General features: G+C 39.7%; 1 protein-coding gene across 6 annotated transcripts in view; it reads right to left on the reverse strand.

Annotated features, from left to right (window-relative positions):
- The window catches only part of LOC134165373 (glypican-5-like), a 391,916-nt gene that overhangs the window by 232,600 nt on the left and 141,649 nt on the right, over positions 1-17,667 (reverse strand). For all 6 annotated transcript variants that reach the window (XM_062622059.1, XM_062622061.1, XM_062622058.1 and 3 more), the window contains one exon: positions 1,807-1,940. In XM_062622059.1, the coding sequence (XP_062478043.1) occupies positions 1,807-1,940 (134 nt within the window). The remainder of the gene's footprint in view (positions 1-1,806; positions 1,941-17,667) is intronic.

Here is a 17,667-nt window from a genome sequence, read left to right on the forward strand (position 1 = left end):
TCTGAGTGCATTTTACACAACCCACTGCAGGAATGATTTCACCCATCCTTTTTAAAGTTTCATTACCCAAGATTGCTTTTTATTGATAGCATATGTAATAGATAATAAATTAAATGACAGATGAGGAACAACACAGCAATGTAGCCAATCACTGTTTTTCACTCTGTTTACTGCTTCATTCATTCCCAGAAGTACAAGCTTCATACCATGAGATTTATAAGAAGTTATGGGAAATCTGGAAATAATCTTCTGTTACTAAAATGGCATGGCTCCATCATTCATTTTTTGGTGGATAAGCTCTCCATAATACCGACCAACACTATTTCAGTAATGTTTGAATGCCACCTATGTAGGGATGGCTTTAGTTTAGATTTTTTTGATAGATGAATTTCAGAGTGCAGACCAATTTGGGGGAGCTGCCTAATTTACAGTATATTAGTTTTAATATATTTTCTTTTCCATCTACAGGTCTTGCAGGTCAATATCCAAATAATTCTAGATGGTTGGGAAGGGGAAGGAGCAGACTCCCAGGTGAGAAAGAACTGCTGTCATTCTGTTAAACACACCAAATTGCATCTTTTTAAGAGGTTACCTGTTCATAGGTTGGCAATTTTGCCTTTTTGCTTACATATAAGTCCCAGTGAAGTCAATGAGTTATACAGAAGATGGCCTAGGACCTTGTGTCTTTAAAAACAATTCCAAAGGGATAAAAATACCACTACTAATCAAAAAACTTACATTGCTGCTATAAATAAATTTTACTTTTCAAAGCAGTGTTTGTTTCATTCATGCAAGCTGAGATGAGAAGCAAGATAGAAATGGATAAAAATCTCACCTAAAAACCACAGACTCCAGAATCCAGGCTATGTAAATTTCATTATTACTGTCTGTCATCCACCTATCTAACATAGACACACATGGACCCCTGCACAGATTAGATACTGTTCTCAGATAGAGGCATAAGCCCAGCACAATTCCACTCACTTTGCTGAGGTTGTTCCAGATTAATGCTGGTGTTACAGGGAACGTGTTAGCCAGAAATATGTCATTGTGATTTTATGGTCTGTTAGCTCTGACATCTATTCGTGTCATGAGTGGGACTGCAAAGACATTCTTCCCTCCCCACTTACAATGAGGAAAGCGAACATGAGCTACATAAGGGAAAGTGAAAGAAAGACTAGGAGATCCGGGAGCAGGGACACTCATGCCAGGACAGTGGCTGTAATTCATCTATCTAGTGTCTCAGCTGGCAAGCAACTGAAGAACAGAAGCCAAGATGGACATGAGAAGCCTAAACATACATGCATCTGCTCTGGTTTTGTTGTGTAACAAATGAAGGAGATTGCCAGGGATCTCACTACTCCTCCCCAGCCCTGTGAAATGGGGTACTGACTTTCTGTTTTTCCCTTTCACCACTTCCTCTTTTCCACCTCTGCCCCTGGATAAGCTTAAGTCCTTAAAGACCTACCAGTTGTATTTTAATTAATTGAGACCCAACTGTGGAAACTACTCTGGCCTTATGGAGGAAAAGCTTTCATCATTTTCACTGGAAGTTTCTGGAAGCAAGGAATACCTCGATGCTAAGTAATGACATCGAGTCTGGCCTGTAAAAAGCTTTTCTTGAAGAGACCTGCAGTGAAATACCACAAAGACATCTGTGTAACTATCAGTAATGGCAATGGCTGGGTAGCACAGAGGCAAGGTGACAGAACCCTGGCTGTGGCTTAAACACTATGGTGCCAGAAGCCATTAATACAAACTGTGAGGTAGACAGTTTATTTCAAAGCAACTGTTCCTTAAGGTTACCTTCTTCTATTGTTCAGACTAGCGTGAGCCGTCACAAATGTCTGGGTGTCAGCAGTCGCTTCCTTCACTGGCACTATATTGTCTGATGACAGGTTCCCTTCTTGCTGTTTGGGCTGTCCACACACTTTATCGACCTGTATGAAAGGAAGGGAAAGGAAAACCGTGTTTGCATGGAGAAAGTGATTTACAACTGCCCAAAGGTCTGCTTGTTCCCTGTGGTTGGCATTTACCGCAAGAGAAGGTATCTGGGTGACAGAAAAAGGATTCTCCTTACCAGGACCTGGAAACTAGTCCCCTGCATAAGAATGACCAAGGTAGGAGGCAATGCAAAGAGTAGTGCTACCAGCAAGACAACAGTCATGGATTTGTGACCTGATACCTGGACTATAATACACACAGGAAGAGGCTGAAATAGTGACTGATGGAAGTGTTGCCAAACCAAACTTTTATTGAGAAACATACCCAGAGTTTGAATATACACAGGTTTTGGTGAACATCTGCCCTGTATAAAGAGAGCAGAGTCTATCTGGTGTTTGAAGGGGCTTGTAATCAGAAGACAACTGAGTCTTCCAGCCTTTAACTAGAAAATGTTCCCTTAAAAGAAGGGAATGAGCGAAAGAAGTCAGCATCAACAAATCACTGTAAATAAAGTCTTTCCTTGGACAAAACAGAACAAAAAGAGAATTTCCAGCCCTGGGAATCATCAGTGCATTGGATCCTGGGTTTATCACACCAACCTCACACAGCCATTTGCCCTTATTGCCCTTCCTGAAGCCCCTCATAGGGGATTCAACACAATATGAGGAGAAAGCAAGCTTGTGTTTATCCTTTGTGCTCTGTGGAGCTGAAACTACTGCTGCATCCTGCCACATTTATTTGCTCTAACACCTGTAAGTGACAATAGTAAGACAAATCTCTCCCCTTTCTAATCCACAAATAAGTAATCTGTGATGTTTTCCCCTACACTTAAATCTTCAAGCATACATGAGAAAGTCACAAAGGAAATCCTACTGTGGGCATGGTACTGGCAGAAGCCTTAATCACACAGAATCCATCATCCCACACAGCACTGAATTTGGTTTCCCTTCTTCCATTTTCCATTATAACCAGGGTGACATGAATTCTTGATGGTCTGTGCATTTTCCTGCATGTTTTAAACCCTTACTGAGTCACAACTGCCAATCTGTTGAGTATTTCAGACCACAGATGACTTCAAAAGATTTTTCTCTGCCCCTTTGCACCACTATGTTGTATATGTCAGCACATGTACAAGACTATTTTCTCTACCTCAGCCCATTTCCTCCAGGAAAACTACTGCTATGTAAAGCCAAGGCATTTTCCTCTGGAAAAAAAAAAGGTCAGACATGAAAGGCTGGAGGGTCTATAGGCATGACACGTAAGATCAACTTTACTTGTATGAGTTACGGCCTGCTCTAGTATAATATGCTGTGAAGAACTTAAAGCTGTAGCAATTGAATGAGAACATACTGGATTAATCCTGACATATCAGAGTGGGAGCCAGCTGCCTCACTCAACAACACGCACTGTGTATATTATTCTGGTCTCACCAGGGACTAACAGCACTGGTTTAAACACAACTTTGTCAAGTAGTTTGCTTCAGTCCCTCCTACACTCGGGAAAAGAGAAAAAAATCCCACTCTGTGCAAATGAAAATATCAACAAAAATGCCTTTTGAACCCTTTGGAGGTGGACAGAGAGTATAGCGCAGCAGGACCACATTCTTCCACAGGATGCTCTCCCTCCTGTGCCCCCGGTCTCCTGCAGCATGCAGACCCAAATACCCAGCAGAGGTTTCTGCAAAATTCATTTTAGATTGCATCATGTTACTGATGTTCATGTCTTCAAATCAAGTACACTCAAATTCAGTCACTATGGGTTTAAGGCAGTTTTAACCAACTACACCAGGGAGGCTAGAAAGGCAATCTGGTTCTCGTATATGCAAGTGATGAAGAGCTCCAAGTGTTTTGGTTTTCCTGTGAGAACTTTCAAAGAGATTTAGAGTCATCATTTTTGCAGCAAATCAATAGTTTAAGCATCCAAATGAAAACACACACTTTGTTTTGATTTGTATTTTTGATACCGTAGAAATAAAACAACTCTTTAAATTGCAGAAGTGTCAGTATTTTCTATGCCAAACCTTGACCTTGGGGTTTTCTTTCTAACCAGTAATAACCATTTCCTGCATATCAAACAGAACCACAGTACTTTAAGGAAAAAATATTTCTCAGTGGAAAATTTTAACCAGTTCTGCTCCAGATCTTATAGCAGCCTTCCAGTACCTAAAGGGGTCTACAAGAGAGCTGAAGAGAGACTTTATGGAAAGGCATGTAAGGATATTGTTTTATTATTATTATTAATAACAATAGTTATATTACCCTTTTCCTAAATTCAAATCTTAGTACTTGGAACAATCAGGAAACACCATAAAGAATGACAAAGCTCATTTATTTCTATGATTTTTAAACTTAAAAATAAGCCTGCCAATCTTAAATTACAAAGTGCTAGAAAATCATCTCTCCTTTAACTATAACACTGATGCCATTCCTTGTCTCTTTGATGATATTTAATCAAACCTGTCTTCTAAAAGTGAACACCTAGAGCCAAAAACTAGTATTCTTCAGTTCTCTTTATGCTGAGTCAACATTCAGAACACTTTTTCTATACACTTTTCTTTGAATTAAAGCCTTTTTATTTGTACACCAATGATTCTTAAATATCTTTCTAACCACCATAGCTACATTCCTTTTCCTGAGAAATTCCCTTTGCAATGAAATACAGAATCATAAATATGTAATATTTGACCTCTTACTATTTGTTCTTTAAAAGAGTGACTATTTACAATTATAGCAGAGGCTTAATAAAATAAATTGAAGAAATCTTATCCAAAAATCTTTTGAACTCTTGCAGCTTGAGCAACCTTAAACATCGAGGTCATGTTTAATATACCTAATATAATCAAACAAGGGAAAAATGTCATGCCCTTCTGGATGCCGAGAGAACATTATCTCTCTAAAGCAGGAGACCTTTTCACTGCTTCAGAACAGTAATTTTCTTTGATTTCAGTAGTGGGAAGTTCCTTCTAGTGATTGGGCTTTGAGTAATTTAAATGCTGACACATTTTCCAGCAAATCCCCTCATCTTTAACCCTATTCATCTCTGAAGAAACCCAGCATCTGGGCAAACATCTGAGAAAATACAGCTCTCAGCCCCAGATCCTGATGCTGCGCAGGCATCAGCGCAGCCGTACCCCAGAGCACACGTGCCACAACCACTGTTTGAATTGTAACTGGAGTTTGCTCATTCTAGATGCCAAGTTTGAAGTGAGGGAAGCAAGACACAGAATTACAGGGAACCAAGTTTTGAATGTTCAAGCTTGCATGTTCACTTTGGGATCTCGCTTCCTCTGGGTCAGACATAGCTTTATCACTTCATTACTGATGACACAAGACACCAATGGTTATCTTGTTTGTTATGGGAAGTTCATTATGTAAATACAGAATCCTCTCCTTTGGAGTGGCTGTCACTTATTACTATAGTATTGTTGCAAAACACTCATTTTCAGTGCTCAAAAAGGAGTGGGGGCACTTTTGATAACATGTAAGCCATTTTACATTAGGAAATTCTTCACCATGAAGGTGTCATGAAGGTGCTGGCACAGGTTGCCCAGAGAAGCTGTGGCTGCCCTGTCCCTGGCAGTGCTCAAGGCCAGGTTGGACAAGCCTTGGAGCAACCTGCTCTACTGGAAGGTGTCTCTGCCCATGGCAGGGGGTTGGAACTGGATAAGTTTTAAGGCCCCTTCCAACACAAACTATTCCATGATTCTATGATCCTGTGTGTGGCAGAAGAAACGTCCTTTCAGGTATCAAGAACAGGCACAAACAGTGCTCAAATTCTGCAGCAGCTATGTGAACCAAATGCTACAAGACCTTCTCCCAAATTAAAAATGCAAATGATGGGGGTTTATATCACAACATCGTACAGAAATATTGGTTTGATAACCTGTACCAAGCCAAGCAACTGGGTATATCATGAAGCCTGCATGTGAATGCATCCATACAGGCTTTGTTCACAGGGATAGTAGCCTAGGATTTCTGGAAAAAACGTAAAATAAGGAAATACCTTACACAGTATCAGGTATTTCAAGAATGCGATACATCTTCCACCTAAACAAAATGTCACCATAAATTCCAGTGATACTCATTTTTGCTCTCACTGGCTTTTAAAATTGTATACGCTGGTCAAGAGGCCAAACTATCTGCAGCTTATCTCCACATGTAAAAATATTTTAAGCAGACAACAACTTTTAAGGCAACAACTTTGCCTATTTTGGTAGGATTTTCTAAACATCTTTGTTCAATTCAAATATATATTTCCCCAGATGAAAAGAGAAGTGGTAATGATTTATAAAGCCAGAACAAAACCGGCACCTGAGAGACAGCATCCCCAAGATCCAGAACTAATCTTTCCTGTACTTCATTAGTTCTAGCATTTGTCTTTGGATATTGACAACCTAGACAGGTTAAACTCAATTTTATAATTAATTACAATAATCTAGTATGGAAGCAAAATTCCACTCTGACTCAATCCGAGTAAGTCATTTCAAAAGCTCTCTGAAAAATTAGCTAACTTGAAAGATAATGCAAGAAGAAAATCAATAGAAAGATTTTATTCAGATTTCCCTTTTAGCACTTTTCAAACTTACTACAGTACGTCAAAACGCGATTGCATGTTACATGTTTCTCATGTATTCTTATTTTTAAGTAAAAGCAATTATCAAATATCATTGGCATTTCTTTTATCACTGCAAAGTTAAAATGGAACTAAGAAAAACCCTTCATAGTTTTTCCTTCAAAGGTCCAATAACCAAGTACAAAAAGCAGCAAAGATGGATCATAGATTTCACACACACACATATGTAAAATGTTTATATATATGTAAAGAAAAACACACTGTACAGACTAAACTCCAAACTGCTGGAATTCTGACTGCAGACAGAAGTCCCTAGCACTAACTGGCTCCCAGTGCCATGGGCAGGGACACCTTCCACTAGAGCAGGTTGCTCCAAGCCTCATCCAAACTGGCCTTGAACACTGCCAGGAATGGGGCAGCCACAGCTTCTCTGGGCACCCTGTGCCAGTGCCTCAGCACCCTCACAGGGAAGAACTTCTGTCTAAGAGCTCATCTCAATCTCCCCTCTGTCAGTTGAAAGTCATTTCCCCTTGTCCTGTCACTACAGACCCTTGCAAAAAGCCCCTCTCCAGATTTGCTTTAAGTCAGGTTAGAAGATAGTCACACAAGAAGCTATAAATATGCCATTTTTTAATTAAGCTAACTCTAGCAATGTTGATCTGTACCATAGTTCTTGATGATGCCCAAGAGGTCTCTGAAGCAAGAGAGGGACCCTTTTCACTAAATGCATCTACTTTGATCATCACCTCAGCACAGTCAGTCCCACAGTCTCATAGGGGGGTATGACCACTCAGGTATTTAGGCACAAGCCAAAACAACCATCCCCACAGGCCTTTTGTTATATTTGATCTAAACACAGGCTTTTACCTCAAGTGTTTTGCCTCCACTCTTCACGTAATGTAAACAGAATTGTTTCCTAGCGGTTTTCATGTGCCTAGCATTATGCAGTCCATCCAAAAGAAGGTGATGAACAGTAACACAGAACAAGATTAATTTTTGCTTACTCCATGACTTATGCTGTGTCTGTAAAATATTACATTAATTAGACATCTGATTATGCAAATAAACTACATAACTGTTTGTGTTCTCAGATAATTTGAAATGCTTCTCAAAACCTCTGTGTAGGTACCTCTCCTCCAGCAGGGTGCTTGAAAGCAGGGTTGCAGGAGCTGGATACAAGCCCAAGGTAAAAGGACAGGCAGAGTGTCCACACAGAGGAGACTGGACCTCAGGATCACAGTTTGACAGCTCCTGGTCAAAACGCCCCCGTTCTCTGCAGGTAGATATAACCTAGGAACCAAGCTTCAGGAAAAGACATGGAGGAAACATTCTCTAAGAGTTTACTCCAAATCTCTCTCAGGAAACCTGCTTCTGTCACTTGAAGTGATATCTGAGCATGTTTGGGGGATATTTACAGGGAAGAGAGCATCCTTGTTAGGGCTGGCTAAAGCTGCAAATGTGGACCAGGCTTAAGATACAAGAAGAGTCACGTATATCCCATATATTGAAGACCACTGATATACATGCCCTGAAAACACTTGCCAAAAATTATTATGAAGAGTAGGAAAACACCAATTTTCAGTAAAAAAATTTATATCCTTCAAAGATTTTTTTTTCATTGTTACTACAAGCATTTAGTTGGATAGATGAAATGCCTGAACTTTCTCTTCCAAAAGACATTATGAAGTGACCCAACAAAACTTGGTAGGAAGGCAGAAGGCCATTATACTTTCACATCATCACATGAGCTGAAATGATGCTGTAAATCTATGCAAGCACTAAATGAACGTGTCAATAACAATGTCAAGACCTCAAAGGAGGTCAAGATGACCCATTGTCTGTATAATAGGAATCTAATAATTAGAAAAGACTGGTAAAAGCATTCATTTCTTTTTTTTTCATGAGATATGTCATTTGACTTATGATTTGGTGACTGATGCTGTCAAAAATCAACATGTTTTCTAGTGCCTTTTATTCTGAATGTGAATAAGCAATTTTAGATGACACTGAAGACTTGAGGAATTACTCAAGACCTCTAGCAATAGTATGTAGCACAATTATCAGGGCAACAGCAGTTGCCCTTTTTTCAAGTATTATGAAGACATATACAAGCAAATTCTAAGACTTCTCTCCTGTCTCCTAAGGAAATCACTTCTGATGCAGCAGTGATGTGCTGCTTATAGAGGGTACCAAAATAGCCGGTTCTCCAGCTTGCCTTAGGACATCTCCTTTTCTATTGTTTGCTCATACTCAAAGATTGACAAACTCAAGCAGGTCCATCAGGTGTAGTGAACAGTGAGTTACACAGACGCTTCCACTTAACAAAAGCTAATCACCTTTTGTCAGTAACTGAGTTACCAGCTCTGACAACATGCTGAACTAGTGCTAGCAATGCTATCAAGAATCAATCATGCTTTATCAACCATGCAGTAAAGCAGCGCATTTTGTATCATACCACATCAACAGCAGCACAGTGAACATGGGGGGGGGGGCTTTGAAGACCACTTAGTACATGCAGCAAGTTGACAGAAAACAGGGATTCTTGGGACAGAACCTGAATTTGCATGGAAAAGATGTCCCAAAAGGGCACAGGATTGGGTATTAGAATATTCTAAGTGAGCCAGCAACATGCCCTAGGGGCAAAGGCTAATGGTATCCTGGGCTATATTAGGGGAAGTGGTGACCTTCCCTTCTATTCAGCACTGGAAAGGCCACACCTTGCCACACAGAGTACTGTGCCTAGTTCTGAACACTAGGTTACCCTGTCTGAGAAGGGGGTTGGACTAGATGGCATCTAAAGGTCTCTCCCAACCTCAGCCAATCTGTGATTTGAAGAATTAACTGTTTTGTTTCTTTTGTGGCTTGTGGTAAGTCACCTAAGGGTAAACACCACCCTCCTCCTACCCAAAAGACACATAAGAGTAGGGGATTTAGAATTTGGATGTCCCCATGGGACATACAGATCCTGAATCAAAGCACAAGAAATCCCAGAAAGGGACCCAAACCAAGCAAGCGCCCAAAGCAGGAGAAAACAACTGGTACATAATTGTGTACAAACTTCTACACTCTCTGTTTCACTTTAGTACTTTACTAAAGACTCATCTCACATGTGGTGAAGTGAACAAAACAAGATTGAGATTCGGTGGTTTTGTTTGCTACCTCTAAAAGGCACATAGGACTTCCTTTCCTTATAGGGCACTGAGTGCTTAAACCACTGTATAATGCCAAAATACCAGAGAAAAACTGGAGGCTAGAGCAGTACCAAGACTGATGGGAATTTGGTGTAGTCAAAGTGCAATCATTCAACACACATTCTAAGCACTCCAAAAGAAAGGAGCAAGAAATTTGCATTTTAGGAGAGGAAATAACTCAAGTTACGTTCAGATAGCTCATAAACAGCTATTTAAAAAAGAAAAATGAAGCAAAACACACTATCTAAAACCATATTATCAAACAGCACAGGAAAAGCTCCCTGTCAAAAATGAGACAAACATATAAGACAGGCTTGGAACTGACCAGCTCCTGACAATCAATTTAGGTCTCTGACAATTAAATCACATTCCGAGTTCAAAAGCTCTGGCAAGGTGCCTGCATGATTAGATACTTGCCTACCTAAAACTTGGGGATTTGCAGAATTGGGCTATAAATCTCACAAGATCATGGTCTCGCAAACATCTCAGTGGGTCCAAGGCTGCCTTTGCAGACCCAAACATGCAGACAATCCAGGCATGATGCACCCAGTTAATGTCCAAGACCACCCAGCAGCCCAGCATAGCAACAGGAGTTGGCAATCATCAATGCATCCCAACTTATTGTTTAAGGCTGTAATTAAACTGCCCTGAATACACAAACTTGTTTCATTCAATAATTGCTTTACTTGCCTAAAATAGGAACTGGAAACTGTTGATTTGAGCTATATGGTCTGTGTGCATCTGTTTTTCAAAGCACGTACCCATGTTTTTCACTAATAGCACAATTTACTTCCTTCAGTGCACTAGAGAAGAGTTTCATTTCCACTTTTATCCAGCCACAAGAAAGCACTACTAGCTTAAACTAGTGCTAAGTTAAGCCACTGGTCCTTCCTTTCAGTGTATGTGTCAAGAGGCACTGTCCTCAAAAATCAGGTCCACAACCATGTAATACAATAGAAAAGGAAAAACTAATTTACTGTTTCAGCTACTTCGCTTGCATCCCATCTCTAATCCCAGCTCTGCAGCCTGAATGGTGCACTGGCACTCTCACTCAGATGGCACCAGGCTCATGGCTGTGCTGATGGCAGAGCTGACCTGTCAGGTCGCATACTTTGATCATGGGACAGGCTTAGTTGCTCTGCCCCAGTTTGGAAAAGCCCTTGCTTGCCTTCTTGTTCTTCAAAGCATCGTCAGTTCATATCCAACTATATGTTCATTTGCACAGGCTTAATGCAAAACAGGAGACAGCAGTTATTTCATTGGCATCCACGGCTCAGCATTCTTCCTTTGACCTCCTTATTTGAGCACGACCACTGTAAAATTGACCTAAAAAGCATCCATCAGGGTTTTGATCTTGCAAATTCTGAGTTACATTCTCCCAAATCTAGGTGAAAAATAAGCCAAAAGCTCAATTTTCAGCACATTTAAGATAGCACCTAAGGTCTTATTTAGGAGCAAGCTCTTAAAGCAAAAGCTTGGCAGACCAGTGAGGTTAAGAGTCATCATCTGGTTGCAGAAAACAAACCAAAGATACAGCATATATATGTACCTGAGGTAATTTCATTACCACACAAAGAATCTACCACAGTTACAATTTTATCTTCAATTTCAGACTCTTGCAAGGCAACATGACAAGGGGGACTGGTTTTAACCTGACAGAGGGGAGATTCAGATTAGACATTAGAAAGAAGTTCTTTCCTGTGAGGGTGCTGAGGTGCTGGCACAGGGTGCCCAGAGAAGCTGTGGCTGCCCCATCCCTGGTAGTGTTCAAGGCCAGGCTGGATGGGGCTTGGAGCTACCTGGTGGAAGCTAGTGGAAGGTGTCCCTGTCTGTGGCAGGGGGTCAGAACTGGATGACCTTTAAGGTCCCTTCCAACCCAAACCAGTATGGGATCCTATGAAAACTTATAACCATAATTGAACAGAGAAAGAGGGATTGAGCAATCATGGAGCAAAAGCTTTTCCCTGCATTCCAGATGTGTAAGTGAATCCTGAAGCCCAAATTCTAGGTGTTTGGGGCTGAGATTCCTTAATGTAAAAAATATGATTTGGGATAGGAGAGCAGTGCTACATACATAGCATAAATTTTTTACTGCCTTTACCTAAAGTTGTCTCTATGGGCATTACTACTCTGGACGACACTATGGCTTATGGATGAAAAACACAGTGGGGCTTAAGTACTTGCAGAAAGGTGAAAAAGCACAAGGGTAGGACAGTGGTCCTCAGGGTACAACAATCTCCCAGGAAAAAACAGAGAAAAAGGGCTCCTCTCATTTATTCTGTGGCTTTTCTGCTGCTCTGATCAGCCGCTGAAAAGACCTACATATACAACTTGAGTATGACAAGTTGTGTATGTACAACTTGTACATATAGAAAAGGCCACAGAATCCTTTCTTTTCATAATCATTTAAAAAAAAAAAACAAAAAATGGAAACCTCAGCAACCTAATAAAACACATAGGAGGTTAAAAAGTAAAACTGGTTTGTTTCTGAAACAGGTCTTAATATAGTATGTCTGTAATAATGAAAAAGGGTAAATGAAAAGCATGCCATTTCCTGTTATTCTTTGAGTTAGACCATGCCCTTGGGTAGTATATGAAACCCCAGAAATGCAAAATATGAAAGTCATAAACATACAATTGCTCAGAACCTGATAATGATCTCTGTGAAACAAAATCTGAGGATTTTTGGTAGGCTTTGATGGTTCTGAATACGGAATTAAGCTGAATGTATTTTAAATTAAACCTAAAATAAAACCAGCTGCTGGAGAACATGCATGACCAAATTCTTCATCCGAACATGTGCTGCTTTTGGCTATTTTCTCTTAGGTTTTAAAACTTCACTGGCATTCTGCATATTCAACTACAGTATGAAGCAAAGTACAGTAGCTACTGTTGGCATTCAGTTAAGCCAATCTAATTTTATAGATGTTTGTCTAACAGCTCAGAAGCACTGCTATTTCCATCAGTGAAGGATTACACCACCAAATAAATTTATTCCCTGTGGTAGCTGCAATTCTATGTGCAACAGGGCCTAGGAGATACAGAGTCATCGTTTAGGTTCATGAAGTTCATCCCACTGCTCTGCTGGTAACCCTCAAAGCCTAATCCATGGGGAAAGGAAAAACTTCTAACTAATTTTCCAAAGAGTTAATTTTAAGACCAAGATGGATTCCTAACTGGAATTTTCCTGTATGAAAAACATTTATTCCATTAAATAGATATTTAGACTGCCTGCGAAATGGGAACAATACAGAAGAATGTCACAGGAGAAGAAATTACTTAGTTTGCTGATATATATGAAAAAGACTATCCCACCACCACAAGCCAGAGGGCAAACCTAACAAGATGTATAGAATGTGCTTCCACTTGTGATTGAATTACCAAACTAAAGATATCCATGTCACAGTGGAAATGCCCTAATCAAATAAAGTTTGAAATGCCATTTATTTGGGAATCTGACCTCCCATTTTTAAATTCCATAAGACTCTGTGGAAACTGAAGAGGGATTCAAAACAGCACATTCTGCAGCTCTTTGAATTGAAAACACTTTCACAGTTGTGATGCTTTTGTAGATATCAAAAACCTGCAAACCCTGTATATGCATGGTTCCCTTTAGTACTTGGAAGGATGACAGTAAAAGCATAAGCAATTCATTTCACAATGCATGTCTAAAACAGTCATCTTCCATATTCGCTAAGCTTTAAAACCTGGGGGTCCTGAAAAACAAAAACCTAGATTGTGATTCCCACTTTGTTTTAATCTCCTTGTGGCTTCTGTACAGCTCAGAAAACTCTTCAGAGCAATAAGACAAATGTTTTCATTAGCTTAAAAACAAAAGGTCCATAACCATTACCAAAATAAGGCCATATTAACCCTACCTAAACACCAGAAAATAACAATGTATTGAAAAGTTGACAGGAAACACAATTTCCCTGGAAGAGTTTTATGCATTCTGGAAAAAAAGAAATTCAACCAAACCAAAACCCATCCCAGTCTACATACTACAACTACTGATGGGTGCCTACCAGTACAAAGATAAGCCTTCATTGCTTTCTGCAAAGCAGAATCCCCAACGGTTTCATATAACCAAGTTCTGCACATAGATGTTCATGGTACACATGGCACGTAAAACAGGCCAAGAGAAGAAATGAAGCTTTGTTTGCTCATAGTCCTCAAGAATGAATACTGCAGTTCTAACAGCTATCTGCCTCCTCAGAATCCTACTGTCCTCACCTAACTTGCCTACAAGAGGATGCGTTGGGATTGATACAGCTCCAAAGACTCAGATTTACCCTTTCCTAACCCACAAAAAATTCATTTCACTCCTCCTTCCCTCTGAATTCCCTAAGTGGCTGAAGGGACCTGCTGGTCTCAAACTGCCTGCCACAAGGCCTGGTTCTGCAGGTCTCAGGCTGTTTGAGGAAACAACTGCACATCTGAAAAGACTTTAAAATGAAGGAATGAAAATGGTCAGAAATCTAAGGAATTTAACAAATAAAGGCTGAAGAAATTGGAACAGTCAGCACAAAGAAGAGCCACTCACAATCTTAAGTTACATAAAAATGTGCCACATAAAAGATTGCTCTATTTTCTGTATCATAGAATCCCAGACCGGTTTGGGTTGGAAGGGACCTTAAAGCTCATTCAGTTCCAACCCCCTGCCATGGGCAGGGACACCTTCCACTAGAGCAGGTTGCTCCAAGCCATGTCCAGCCTGGCCTTGAGCACAGCCAGGAATGGGGCAGCCACAGCTTCTCTGGGCAACCTGTGCCAGCGCCTCAGCACCTTCACAGGGAAGAATTTCTCCCTAATGTCTAATCTAAATCTCCCCTCTGTCAGTTTAAAGCCATTCCCTCTTTTCCAATCCCTTCATGCCCTGTTAAACTCCCCCTCCAGATTTCTCGTCAACCCCTTTTAGGTACTGGAAGACTGCTATAGATTCTCTGCAGAGCCTTCTCTTTTCCTGATCTTCCTTAGCAGTTCTCTACAACATTAGTTTTCCTTTTATTTATATGCTTCAAAATTGAGAATTGTCACTAATAGGAACATTGGCATTGAAACAAATACCTTCCAAATATAGATAAATCCACTCCCAGCCTTCTAAGAGGTTAACTGTAACTAAGAAAATGACTGACATTCTCTCCCATCCCTGCCTTCCACCTTTGCCAACTAAATATTAAAATTACCATATGCAGCATAATTTTATTGTTCTCAGATTAGAGTTCATATCCAATGAAGGCACATTTGACTAAGGCACATTTGACCAAGCTCTCCCCCACCTTGCTGAAATGTCACAACAAATTGTACCTTTTGGGGAATCTTTCTAAATTTTTCAATAGTTCATTACGGGCATTTTACTCCCGTTTCCTTATCAAGATATATTTACACAATAAATAATATCATTGTCAGGAATCTGACTGCAGAACTGGGAGACTGCAAATTGTATTAAAGCAGTGAGCAAGCCAGTTTCCAGTAAGAAAAAAAAAAAAAGCACAACTGCAGCCATTTCAACATGTTTTATTATGAACATTTTACATTGCTCTTAATGAAAAGGGGAGGAAAAAAAGCAGTAAATTAACATGATTAGTTTGTCTTTTAAATGTAAGACAGACTTGCTTTAAAATATCTTCTAATTCAAAAAAGCTCAATCACCTCAGGTATATGGACATAATACCTAGTTTGCAAGAGAGAGGTTAGAAAAGTCACATAAATGTCAAACTAATCAGTTACACATAAAAATATGCATGCTTGATGTCACATCATCAAAGTATCCCAGAAAACATGTTCACCATGGATGCTACCATTGGAGTTCACCAGACTTAGCTCTTGAGTCCTTACCTGGGACCTAATTTAAGTATAACAGTTGTAACTAATCTTACATCAATTTACAATTTACTACTTAAATAGGACACATACACTTTGGATGTATTACCATCACTGCCACACTCAAGACCTACCACTTTCTTTAGAAGATGCGTTTGAAACAGAGCAAAAACAGTAAATTTAAAAAAATAAAAATTTTATTTAAACAACTTTTTATTACATCTCAACTTTGTAGCAGTCGATATGAATATGGCCTTTTAGAACTATGTTCAGTATATGTAGAAAGCTGCTCTATTTACACTGGACTATTAAACAGGTTATTTGTATTTGGATATTCTCAGTCCATAATTCTGAACATGGGTTGCACTGTAACAGAATGTTTTGTGTCAGATGAACGCAAACTGCGCCCTCACAGCAAGTGAGTGAAATGTATGTATAAGAATGTATAAGATACTGTAATCTGGAAGTTGGAGAAGCTTTCAATCACACAGCAATAAAAAAAATAAAGGTATATTTTGCTATGCAAATCTCAGGCTTGTTTGTTTTTCTCTCCTGTAATTCATCATTAATAGACCCGCTCTGGACAGAAAATGTGTCTCTTATGTAAAAGAGTGAAAAGTTTGTTACTTTTGCTCAAGAAGATTTAAAAGTTTCCAAAAACTGCAAGTGGCAGAAGCACTTCTTTAGAAAGGTAGCTCTCCCCAGAGGTATAAGCTTACCATTTTCAACAGGGGCCTGTTAAAGAAATTTATTTATGAAAGGATAATCTTCTGCAGTTTGAACTTTCTCACCAAGCTCCCTTCTCATTGCTATGCGGTGTGGGAGGTGAGTCTGTTTTCAATGCTAACCATGTCTATCGAATCAGAACTAACCTTTTGTTCCACTTATTTTCTTTGCAACATGTTGCCATCAGTAGCCACCTCCACAAAAATATACTTTTGTACGGTTGAAGCCTTGGTTTTTTTTATATAATCCACTTCCAAGCTGGCTCAAAATAGGAAAGTTTCATCGTTTGATGGACTTTTTTGGGAAGACAGAAACACACGGCCTTAACTTTGCCGCTTCTACTTAGTGAATGCTACTCATGCAGCAGCATAAGAATAAAAGGAATATCATCTAAGATACTGTAACACTGAGTTACACTGAGTTAATAACACTGTTATTTTATTACAACCATATTATATTATTTCAAATGAGAAGTCTGATTTCTGTTACTTAGGAACACCAAAAGAATAGCATTTTAGACAATTCAGACAGTAAATCAGTTTCAGGAAGGGAAAAAACAACATCGTAACAGCCAGCACTAGTGATATATGCAAACACACTAACGAGAACAAAGAAAGATCGATGTGTTTCATTTCACTCTATGGAAAGAAATGCTTCTTTCTGTAACTTCTACCGCACACCCCAAAAATGAGGGGTTGTTCACTAAACATTAGAAATGCATATAAAACCATGGAACATACATGCAAGCGCCCAGCAGCACTAAATAACAAATGGTCTCTGAAGGAAAAGCATACAAACAAGTAAGCATAGAAAATTAGAAAACCTTATTAAGCAGATGCTGGTGATACACTAAGAATGCAGCTTCATCACAATCTTACACCAAAGAAAACAAGAACTTGATATACAATTAATCTTCAAATATGTGTATGGTTTCTATTCTTTATTCAATGCTGTATTACATTTTCAAAGTATAATAAAATAATCTTGGTAAAATCATATAGTGTAGAAACAGCAATAGGGAATTTGGTAAAGAAAAAAAAATCGGTCTCTTTGTTAGCCAAGCCACAAAGCATCCACAGGGCCTAATTTATCATGAAAATGCCAGGATGCCTGACAGCTGATTGACAGATCAGCCCTCTACTCACTCCCTCTTCCCTCATCAAGGAGTCCCTTTGATGGATCAGTTCTGTTCCTCCTAGACAGAACAACTCATGTGCAGAGCAGTTACGTGCATGACCTTAGCTCAGGAAAGAGGACAGATTGAACACAGAAGCCCTCATGAGACAGCTGAGAATTTGTTGGGTGGAGGAAGCTTCTTGCCTGGTGTGAGGGAGCATTTCCACACATTTTCCTTCCCCCGTCCCTGCTCTCCAGGCCTGCAGCCCCCATGCAAGGCATCAGGCCTTAGCAG

The sequence above is a fragment of the Pezoporus occidentalis genome, unplaced genomic scaffold (genome assembly GCF_034315485.1).
Source record: "Pezoporus occidentalis ecotype Australia unplaced genomic scaffold, CSIRO_AGI_Poc_V1 ctg239, whole genome shotgun sequence".
Classification (NCBI taxonomy): domain Eukaryota; kingdom Metazoa; phylum Chordata; class Aves; order Psittaciformes; family Psittacidae; genus Pezoporus; species Pezoporus occidentalis.